Source organism: Hippichthys cyanospilos, chromosome 18 (assembly GCF_059441005.1).
Source record: "Hippichthys cyanospilos isolate Australia breed blue-spotted pipefish chromosome 18, RoL_Hcya_1.0, whole genome shotgun sequence".
NCBI lineage: Eukaryota > Metazoa > Chordata > Actinopteri > Syngnathiformes > Syngnathidae > Hippichthys > Hippichthys cyanospilos.
In genome coordinates this window covers 1,591,957-1,603,557 of record NC_142386.1, presented here as the reverse complement: position 1 = coordinate 1,603,557, position 11,601 = coordinate 1,591,957, and the positions used below count along the sequence as shown (strand labels likewise).

Below are 11,601 nucleotides of genomic sequence, written 5' to 3'. Positions count from 1 at the left end.
TAACGACTAGCTTTAGAGCTAGTAAGCTAGCTAGCTAGCTAGCTACTTATCTATATATCTATATCTATCTGTCTATCCATCCATCCAAAATAAGCCACAGGTAAGTTGTTAAAATGGAGAGAGCAGGAGGAGTGAGAAGAGTGAGAATTAGAGGAGGCCGAGGAAGAAAACATGGAGGTAGAGAAGCAAGACGTCTTTGGGATTCAATGACTTAAAGAATTCCATAACTTTATAAATACTTATCTTTATTTCAGTATACAAAATAAGAGTATGTACATCCACACAAAAGTGGTTTACAATATCCATGAGTTCATAATACTCTTAAAAATATAATATATTTTGAAGTGACTGTAAAGGATGAATACATTGAAAGTCCTTTATCTTTTTTTTTTGTCCAGTCCAGCGGGATAAAGTCCAAAACGTTCCGCGTTTGAAAAAGTACTTTAGTTCCCTTTGTTTGCTTTTCCCCTCGTGTCCATTGAAGCAGAAGGAAAAAGTATCAACTGTACCTAAAAAAAAAAAGGTCCCACAAGTCCACAGATTTCTGTCTAGCGGGAGACAACACCATCCCTCTGTTATTACTTTTTATTAGAGCTATCGTAAAATAGACTTCCCTCATCCGCGTCGGGGAAATTCATGGTCATTAACAATAAAAAAAAAAAGAGGTACCCAGGAGGACGGCCGTCACTTTCTATGTCCAGCGGCGGCCGTTTGGAAAATGGATACTAAAGTGATAATGACACATGCTGAAGCTGAAGGCAAAAAGTTGGGTATCGTAGCGCTTTGGTTGACGGCGGGCTCATTTGCAGACGAACCTCTCCACGACGCGCTCGCACTTCTTGCAGGTGACATAACAGCACCAGTGATACTTGCAATGGCAGCGTTCCACCAGCTTCTCCGTGTACGGGTTGTAGCCGCGGCCGCAGCACATCAGGTCGCAGCTGTCGCTTCCGGCTGACGTTTTGTTGCACTGCCTGCAATTAGCGCAAATAACGTTTGGGGATTGACTCGGCAAACCCGGTACAGGACAATTACGCTAATGGCTTCGTTCTAAACATTCCACCCGCCGGGCCTGTGAAGAATCCACAACGGCTCTTTAAACGTTCTGGAGCGCCCTCGTTTTTCTCCCATTTTCCTTTGTGGCTCTTTTTTCCTTGGGCGCCGGACGCCTCGGACGCTTCGGGGAGCCGGCGGACTCTTGAATAGGCGCCCGACAGCCCCGCCGTAAATGGCGCTGAATACACAGGCCCGCCCCTTCTCTTAAGTTTGCCCTTTCCACATTACTGCTCGCTTTTTATGACGGCCCGGTGTTAATGACCGGCGTGACGAGAGGGGCGCTTGAGTAAATGGTGGCAGCAGGAGTGTGGGAGGAGCTTAAAAGGCAGCTTCATTGCATTGTTAGGCGCAGGGAAATTAGAACACCCACGCATTCGTTGGAATTTTTTTTAAGGTCTCATTATATAACACATTTAATTGAAGGAACGGCATTACAACGAGATGGTTCCGCGCCGTGATTTTTCGACTGAATTTTAATCCCGATCGCTGCATACTAGAGATAACGCGTGATACGAATCCCGAAAGATGAAATGTCTCACGAGATTGAGTTCACGGAAACAAAATGAGATTTTCGTTACGTTTCTAAAATAAAATGATGGCTAGTGTAGTTTTTCAGGCTCATCTTGGATCTTTGCTCTTACAGAACAATAGGGAATTTGTACCACGGTTCAAGAGACGCTAAAAAAAGGATGCTAGAGGCCTTTTTTTTACCCGATAACCGCTCATTAATGTTATGCTAGGTGGGAAATCCAGTCAGAAGCCCAATTTCAAAATAAAAATAAACCTTAGTTTATTAACTACTACATGGAACTGAATTCCTTGGTAGGCTTTTCTTTTGAATTCGCGCCAGCAGCGTAGCCGTGTTGCTTCCGACTCTCGATACAAACCGTGCTCCAATTTTCCGAAACCGAACCCTAACCCTAACCCGTTGAATGGCCAATTGAGTGAAATGACTTAATAACGCTGACACTGATTTACAACTGCTGCCGGTGTTCAGCGGTGGCTTGGGCTCCGTTATAGGCTGTCAATCATAAGTTAGCCGCTAGCTAACAGCGCTGAAGTGCTCCATATAGGCTGGTGTGATAGATGTAAAAGACTCACATTGACACTAATAGCCTGACATAGTTTCTGTTCCTACTGATCACTTTTTACCAAACCACGCTAGCTCTAACGTGTCCGTCTTAAATTAGCTGCTTGCTAGCAGCACTTGAATGCTCCATATACTGTATGAGGCATCCCTCATCTTAACTTTGTTTTTCTCTCACTCAACCAGAAATGCTTTGTGCTGTTTAGGGATACTTCATTGAAAACATAAAAAAAATTCACGGGGGGCACATGAGGGGTAAAAAGTTTGAGAATGACCCTTTTAAACCAAGTCAACAGGATTGTGATGAGTGCGCTAAGTGGTACAGCGGTAAAGTCTTAGCATTTTGGCTCTTGGACAACATCTCTGAGCATTCACACGCAATCCAAAGTTCTCCGATGTCTGGTTGAATGAGGTGAAACACAATCTGTGGAAACAGCTTTTTATATTTGCGGAGAACCTCCCGCAAGTGCACTTGTTATTCTCAAAACGTGCCTCCGGTGTCATGCAATTCAAAACGGATAAGTGAAGCCCGCGATAAGGCATGGCCTTCTCCGAAAGAAGGAAAACTGGCGATTCAATAAGTCGAAAAGATAACGCTGCATATTTTCCCTATGATAGGCCTGCCGCTTAGCCGAATGTCAGCATGAGTAAGACCCTCAGACAAAATGGCTCCCCGCAAACCGCCAGCGCCACGCACGGTCCCGAACCGGGGTGAGCAAAACGGTGCGGGCTAACCGTTATCTCGGGGAAACCTTTAAACGCTTCCAAATGGGCGAGCGCCCCTTCGCTTGATAGCCGCTTCGAGTGGCCCGGGAATAAGCGCGTTAGTCGGCGTTTGAGATAAAAGCACAAGGACCCCAGTCACGGTGGCCTTCTTCAGCGACACGTGCTCAGACAAGCCACAGACAGGCTGCTCGGGCCGTTATCGCACGGCCCGCTAACTAAACTCCGCCAGCGGCCGGGACATCACTTTGCTAAAGTCAACATCCTGGATGACTTGACAGTCGGGATTGCTCATTTCCTAGTTGCTGCTTTGCACGTTTGCCATTGTTCTACATGGCATGTTAAGCCACGTTTTGCCAGTGGCGCAATTCACTCGTGTGTCACTCTTTGGGACGCTTTGTGTCGGCAAACTAGCACGATCGATACACAGATACACACGGTAGATACGTATCTATTCTCAACACGGACTTGGGTGGGAGAAGGTGGGCTTCTTTGGAAACAATGTATTATGTTTTTATTATTGTTATTACGGTGTTGTTTCTTTTGACAGAACCACCTAGTTACTTTTTGTACTTTAATGATCTAAGGCCACCTTCTCCCGCCCAAGTCGGTGAAACGCGATCTCGTTTGCTCTTTCCGGGTGAACACGACGAGCATTCCAACCGGAGCCCGATCAATGTACTTTTACTAGCTCTCATTGGCTGGATTTGTGGCACATTCGTAATGTGTGTGCCATACCGAGCGCGCGGAGAGTACAGGAGTGAGCGGAGAGCTCGAGGGTGAGCGGGGGAATGTTATCGTGAGCGGGAAACGGGAGATCTTGAGCGAGCAAAAAGATTTTCTTGTGCTAAAAAATCCATCGTCGCTCGCTCGAACTCTTATCATTGCTCGCGCGCTATTATTTTATGTGCTCTAAACCTGTCCTTGCTCGCTCAATATATTTTTCTGTGCTCAAAATCTATTCTTCAGCAAAGCACAATTTTGTGAAAGGCGGTCTCACCTGTCCTGGGTGCCAACAGATCCCTGTTTGTCGTTCTTGGTACAGAAGTCTGGGGAACTCTGCAGGTAGACCAGCTCGTTCTCCCTCACGGGCCTGATGTCAATGTCTTTGGGTACCAGCTGCTTGCGCGTCCCCATGGGTCTGTGAACCACCTTGGTCGCGGACAGGTACTTGGACTTCAGGTCCATAGCGATCTCTCTCAGGTCCTGAAGGCCTCTCCAGCAGGTCCTTATGGAGCAGGAGCCGGACACGCCGTGACACTTACACTTCATCGCCACGGCCTCCCTTAAAACCTGTCCAAAGAGAGCATGTGGTTCAACGTGATGTTCTGACATCCTGGCTACAGTTGGCTTACCTGTCTCCCGACTTCGCTGTTGTGTAGGTGCATGAGTTTGTTGGCGTGGGAGCCCGCACGTTTCATCTTCATGGGAGCGTCGGCAAACTTGGAGCCCACGATCAAGCCGTAATGCAGGTTGTCGGCGCAGCCCCCCCAGCGGTAACCGGGCTCCGGGATTTCCGCCGGGATGGGACCGCACGAGCACACTCGCAAATCTCCAGAGGTACACGCCCTGGCAATGGTGTGGCTGATGGTGGCGGCCGAAAGGGCGTAGACAAAGGCGGACTCCCTGGTTCCTGGTGAAAGAGACGCCGCAATCGATTTTGCGCACGCTACATATGAAGACTGCGAAACTGGCTGCAGCTATTGAGGATTTTTGGTATTCAGATATCCTGCTTTGATCATTTTTTATGATCACCACTTTTACTTCAATTGAAACTGCGCTTAGCAGCATACTGCTTTCCGCTCTTGAAACATGAAATTTGATCATTTCATTTAACCGAGATACTCATATTACTCAAAGACTCGTTTCACATCGAAAAGGAAAGGGTTAGGTTTGGGTTAGGGTTAGGGTTAGGGTTAGGGTTAGGATTGGGGTTAAGGAGGACAAATCCCTTTGGGTCAGTTCTTCGTCAGTTTGCCAAAAAAAAATATATATATATATAATAAAATAGTATAGAAACTGAGAAAAACTCAGAAGATTCATAGCTATGGATGTCGGAATGCAGAGAATTGGTGTGCATAACGAAAGGCTGGTGAACAATTGGCAGCACATTTGCTCCGCACTCAAAGGGTTTAATGTTCAACTTTTGGCTAAGGCTCATCTGTGTTATATACGGATCCTCGTTTGGGACATTTACAATTTCATTCATCAATAATGAAATGGCCGTACCTCGGTCAAGGTCCGGGCGATACTTGGAGGAATCGGCGGGGATTTCGATGGAGGAGCAGTTCCAGCGCATGTCGGCAAAGGTCTTTTGACATGTTTTCTTGACTTCGCGGGCCGCTTGGACGATGGTTTGCATGAGTTCCAAGTTGCTTCGGCACAGCTGCGCTTGGGAGGACACCAGGCCGGGCAGCAGCTTACAGTGTTGCGTCTGGTTGATGTGTAAGGTCTTGGGGGTGTGCGAAATTGCTCTGCCGAGCGAAGCGAGACAAAAAAAAAAGAAGAAGCATAAATTAGCCGCTAGCTAGCAGTGATCGAGTGCTCCATATAGGCTGGTAAGATTTGAATTGTTATTAAAATTTTCGGAGGGAAATCCAAACACCAAAAAAATATGATTTGGTTCAGCCCTGTGTAGGGAATTTCAAACATACGGTTGAATTAACACGGAAACTGCTGTTAAGTTGACATCCATCACAGGAATAGAAGTTATCACCAAGAAAACCCCATAAGAAAATTAGTAACAGATCCATAACACTCAGGTGACGCATTCTTGGCTTGACCCTTTTGGTTACAGCGCACAACTGGCGGAGATATTCCCCCAAATATTTTTGCGCGCTCATTTCATCTCCAAGCCCAGTCGATCATATCTCGCATATGCTCCTCACCGTTCCCGGTTTCGCACCGTGGGAGGTTTTGTCTTCTTTGGCCTCGGTTCAGTGCTAATGGTCTATTTAAATGCTGTTAGAGGAACATATTGAACTGAATGATGCCGTGTATAGCTTTCATGTATTTACAGAGAAACCTCAGGCAGGGCAGGGGAGACTTCCTCTGATGTCTGCTTGTGAGAAACAGGAAGCAGAGCCTGTTTTACGTGTGCGTGCTTGGATCTCATTCGGACGTGCGGCGATAGCTATTTCCGTCTTTAGCGTGAGCAACCTGTCGAGATCGGACACCGCTTTAGGCACGCTTGGTTCGCTCCAAAGTTGCGTTCCAAAAGTACTTGTCGCATCCCGCGTCCCTAATGTGTTGTCCTGTTTGCAGATTGGGGAGCAGAAGCACTGGCCGCACACCTGCTCCTCATTCCAATCAGGAGACTATTTAGGTGCGGCAAAGCTTATTGCGTCTGCAGCCTTCTCGTGTACATGCCAGTTCCTCGTTCCCCCGATTCCTAGCGCCTTTACCTAAGTGTTTTATTTGCTACTTTTTCTCCTTGCCTCCAGTCTGCCACTTGGTCGGCACTTTACTTTGTTACTTTGTATTTTCGGCGACGCCCTCCTACTGGTTTTGCCCCCCAAGTCTTAGTAAGTTACTTGCACTTTTGCATAGTCTCTTTTAGTTGTACTTTGAGTCCCCTTATCATCTTTTTGTTGTACTTTGAAGGAACTTGGTTAGAAACCCACGCGGTGCGTGCTTTTTGTGTTAATAAACCATTTTTTCAACTCCACGCTGTCTCCTGTGTGTCCCGGGGTTCACGATCGACCTGCCCGAGTCACGACCGGGACAGTACTCATGTAGTCAGAAACTTCTAGGGATTCTAGGGCAAGACCAATTCAAACAGTTTGTAAATTTGAACGTCATTTCCCTTTTTCGGTCATGGATATTCAATCGGTAGCAGCTTGACTTGAAATATTCACCATTCCTGTTTAAACAGACGAAAATGGTCCTGCCTCGGACCACTCGAACCTTTTTCGAGCTAACTCCTAGCTAACAACGTGAACAGCTAGCTATGTTTAATATAGAAACTATGAGGAGTGCTCATGACATTTTACAGTTTTAAGATAGGTGCACTATGTATGCTATATTGCTGAGAGCTAACAAGCTATATTTTTATACGATAACACTTGCTGTAATCTATTGAAAAAAAAAAAAGAAATGATAAATTGTCATCCGTGGCACTGAAAGTTAAAAGGTTAATTCTGATTGATGTGGAAATTGGGCTTATGTCCACAGCGTGGGAACGGAACCCGTTGGTAACCCGAGGACCGTTTGCGTATTCAAAACAAACCCGCAAATGTCCAGACGTCTCTCCCTCGCCATCTTCATCTTTGCTTTCCAAAATTTATTACTACCATCATCAAGACAGCGTGGTAAATTTGATGGGATGTTTTCCAAGTGAAGCTGGCCATCTCGGTTGGCTGAAACCGCTTCCAAGTTAATAAAAAGGTTTCCGTTCATATCCAGAAGGAAGTGCCCGTTAATCTAGCGTCCCTTTCATGACGTACGCGCGGAGCCAACGCACAAGCTTTCCGCCTCGTCGGGAAAAACTCGAAAAATGTCCGGGCCCCGCTTCAAAGCCTCCGCGGGACCTGCACTCCATAAAACACGGCACAATTCACGGACGGAGTGTAAAAATGCTCTGAGATCGGGGAAAGGGATACTTACAGCCATTTGATGCCAGAGCAGACCTGGGACAGCAGCAGAGCGGCCAGAACGGCCAGAGGCGGGACGTGAGAGCACCTCCTCATGGTGGCGCAGCGAGCGCGGTTCAGCCGGTAGAAAAACACCAAAGCTCGATTTCAGCAACGGCGTCACAGGTCCGGCGTCATGGCAAGGCCGTGTCCACCCAACCCTGTGGGAAGCGCGGCGCAATTTAGGAGCTCGTCCCGACTTTTTACAGCGGGGAAGGCAAACCGAAAAACTCCGTCTTTCCTTATGACCGCATTCGCGCTCAAACCGTTGGAGGTCATTCCAAAATGAAATCAAAAGCAAAAGCCCAGGAAATTACAAGATTTTGAGGCTGTCTTATACAAAGAAATTTAAGGACAGCTTGAACTTTGCTAGACATATACATCAAATAATCTCAGTTTAATACAATCAATGTGGGGAGAAAATTGACAGATGATTCACTTTTGACATTTTCACAGTGGCTGTGAGACGAAATATATCACTGCAAACAACGCACAAAAAAATATTTTGAATCGTTTACATCTTTGTATATAAGGTGTGTATGTACACGTGTGTATACATATATATATATGTGTGTGTGTGTGTGTGTATATATATATATATATATATATATATATATATATATATATATATATACTGCATATATAAAATTAAGTAAACAATACATTTCAATCATTTATTTTGGTAATCAATTACTTTAGTACGGTATTACTAAAGTACTGCATATTTATGAAATGTTCAAGTTTGGTCTAAAAGTGGGTGCTACTTCATGAACTAAGTAACTGATTAGTAAGTAATAAAGTAGACACTAACTTTAGTCATTTATTTTGGTAATCAATACATGGCAAGCACATGGGATTGATTGTCCAGAAAATAAAATGAAATGAAAATGTCTTTGAGGCTAATTTCAGGTAATGTAACGTGACAAAAAAAGCGTTGAATATTTGTAGCGAGTGTCCCACGAATGGTCGGTGCGGCAGCCGCCTCTTTTATTTGCTCACATCTTCTCAGTCTGCATTTCATCTTGGTGTTAGCGCCACTTGACTAAACATGTAAAAACATTGCAACCCAAGTGGGCTAGCGGCCCGTGGGCAGCATGCTAGTCATCTTTTTCAAGTGAGCGCATTCAAACGTGCAGGTAAACAGATCATTGATGTATAAAAATAATCGTCAATAGGATTATTTCGACTAATCATTGTTGCATCCTAAACATAGAAAAAGGTGACTTGAAAATTGAGTGTATGCGCTGTGACATGACAGCAAGGGTGTCCAAACTATGGCCCGGGGGGCCATTTGTGACCCGTCGTCCATTTTCAATGGCCCGCGGCATTTTTCTGATTTTTTTTTTTTTTTTTTTGAGGGGGCAACAACTATTTAAGTGTTTAATAATAGTTCACTTCATAGCGGTGTGGTAAATTAGATCATTGATTGATACACACATATGTGATACAATTTCACAGAATCGGACTGATGTCCCCGAATATGAAAACTGAGATATTTTTACACTTAATTCCCTTTAAAATGATATGGATTACGTGGAGGTAGCTGAAAAACTGCTGAAATCCTTAAGCTTTGAGAACAACGCTTTGCGTCGTCTACTAATCTTATTTTCATGGATTCCGATTCCAATTTGAACCTTTCGGCTGCTGGGAGAGGAAAGTGGAGACCTTAAGTGGCTTTGTGGAAATCCCAAAATGGACATCTCTGTCAAACTCATTTTTGTTGTGAAACGCATCACATACATGAACAAAAAGGCGAGCGCTTGGTTGATTTTGGTGTGATTGATAAATGAATGTACAGTATTTTAAAAAGAAATTCTTAGTGACCAGTTGCATCCTGTCATAGTTCTTGATGTGTTTATCCGATTCGGAGGTTAGAAATGCACGCTGAGATGAAATTCAAAAATTTATAGCATCTATTTGATTGCATCAAAAGTGTGTATTCAATTCAAGTTACAAACGGCATTCTTATATTAAATGCCCAATTTTACCACATTTTATTTTAGCAAGATGTTGAGGAAAGTGTTCTTTTTTAATATTAATTGCCCTTATTTTGAACATACAATTTAGCATTTGTTACAGCGGTTACGTTGCCAGATTGAACAATCCAATCTTCCATTTTCTGTATCCGCTTCGCGAGTTAAACCTTGTCAGAAATGAAAATCCACGTAATAGGGGTTGAAGTACTTATTTCTAATAAAATTGCTGTTTCTGGGCTGATCTGACTTCAAAGGGAGAGAAAAACGCTGAAAATATCGACGTAAACGTGCAATAGAAAAAGTTACGCTCATTAATGAAAATAAAGTGAGTCCGCAAAAGCCCAACGGCGATGTAGCGAGGGAACACTGTTATTACAAAATCAGGACCACCCTTGCACTTTCTGACCTTTTTTACGCATATTTCGACTTAAACAGGTCCCAAAGATGATCCAAAGGAGTTGCAACTCACCCTTTTCGTCGCGGCAATCCAACTTTGAATCAAGCCCGGTATTGTAGAGAGAAAAAAATAAAAATAACACGCCAGTAGGTCCAATTATCCTACAGGAGAGACAAAAGGCGTCTGTGCACTTTTTTTTTCTTCTAGCCAGATGCGTCCGAAAAATCCAACGTTGATAGTGAGAATAACTCCGCACAGGTACGCATGGTGTGTTTTCCGCGCCTGTGCACGAGTGTGTATGTGTGTGTGTGTGTGAGAGAGGAAGAGGGAGCGGGAGAGGGAAGGGAACTAAAGTTGGGCTTGCTCCGAGCGAGTGAGCCCGAGAAGGCACATCGGGCTCTAAAGTACCCCCAGCCCACTTTTTGATGTGGCTGCTGATGTCACACCTGCATTAGCATAAGAAAGCGCGCCGCCGCGACCTGCCTGACGGGGGCGCGCCCGTCTGCTCGCCTTCTCGCTGACCCTGAAGCGTTCACACCAAACAGAAAGAAACCTTTATATTAAATATATTTTATGTGCCTCCGCTAGTAGAAACACACATTTTGATTTGGGGTAAATACAACATCTGACTGAGGTTGCTCGTATCTCCAAAATTTCGTATGTTGAGGAGCGTCGATTGGCATGACTGTGCTTTGAAGGCGTCGCTTTGTTTTTCCCCTCATCCTTCACCGCGAAGCGAAGCACACTCTGGTTAGTGATATGTTGCAGAGGCAGTTGTGGGAAAGCTTTCTCGAGAAGATTGCGCTCCTCAAGTGCTTTGGGCAGAAGTGAGCTGTTGTCCTGACCTTGACCCCCCCCAGCTGCTGGAACTCAGGTCGGGCCGTGTATCAGGTGTTGCCGAGCTTTTATTCCGGAGCCGACATACTCGCGGATCCAAAGAATCCAGAATGTGGGCCCGATTCCATCAAAAACACCACAATGACCCGTGTTACAATTTCAAACTCAAACACGCTCGCCTTCTAATATTTGACCCGGATTATGAAAAGGTACTACAGCGCCGATGAGGTCGTTTTCTGTCATGTTTTAAATTTACATTGGGATTATTGCATTGAAGCGTTTTTTGTTCAGCGCCTTACTACACGTCGATGTTTTGCAGGGAGCAGAGTCTTACGATACCTGCTCTTTAAAACCTTACTATGCAGCTAAAAAAGCCTTCGTGTATAAGGTCAGTTTTTTCTGAAAACAAAACAAAAACAAAACATAAACCTGAAGATAGACAGTCTGTATTTTGCAAAGAAAAAAAAAAGCCTTATATATATTGTATTGTTTAGCAAAATAAAAACCAAAAACAAAAAATAAAAAGCCTAAATATCTATGGTTGTTTGTTTTAGTAAAAAAAAAAAGAAAGAAAAAAGCCTTACTATACATGGTTATTTTTTCATGTAGAAAAGCCTTACCATGGTTGTTTTTTCACAAAAAAAGTCATACATTTTTGTGTAAAAAAAAAAAAAAAAGCCCTCACGATACATGGTCGTTTTTAGGGTAATTGAGCCTCATAGATGTGGTCTTTTTCTCTGAAAACAAAAAAAAAAGGCGAACTATACATGTTTTTTCTTCACGTAAAAAAAAAACCCTCACTATACATGGTCTTTCTTTCATGTAAAAAAGCCTTCTATACATGTTTGTTGTTTCACAAAAAAAGTCAACTATACATTGTCTTTTTCGTTGAAA

General features: G+C 44.1%; 1 protein-coding gene across 1 annotated transcript; it reads right to left on the bottom strand.

The window, feature by feature from the left end:
* Nucleotides 1-224: 224 nt before the first annotated feature.
* Nucleotides 225-10,259, bottom strand: wnt11 (wingless-type MMTV integration site family, member 11). The gene is made up of 6 exons (XM_088441526.1): nt 9,943-10,259; nt 7,472-7,658; nt 5,096-5,340; nt 4,222-4,499; nt 3,867-4,159; nt 225-974 (listed from the first exon to the last, which is right to left on the bottom strand). The coding sequence occupies exons 2-6, from the start codon at nt 7,552-7,554 to the stop codon at nt 800-802; spliced, it is 1,074 nt and encodes a 357-aa protein (XP_088297652.1). The 5' UTR covers nt 7,555-7,658; nt 9,943-10,259; the 3' UTR covers nt 225-799.
* Nucleotides 10,260-11,601: the final 1,342 nt, after the last annotated feature.

Coding starts and splice junctions, on each gene's coding strand:
- wnt11 (XM_088441526.1), bottom strand. CDS start 7,554: ATGAGGAGGTGCTCTCACGTCCCGCCTCTGGCCGTTCTGGCCGCTCTG. Junction 5,341..7,471: donor TGCTCTGGCATCAAATGGCT/GTAAGTATCCCT, acceptor TTCGCTCGGCAG/AGCAATTTCGCACACCCCCA. Junction 975..3,866: donor TCTGTTGGCACCCAGGACAG/GTGAGACCGCCT, acceptor CGCTAATTGCAG/GCAGTGCAACAAAACGTCAG.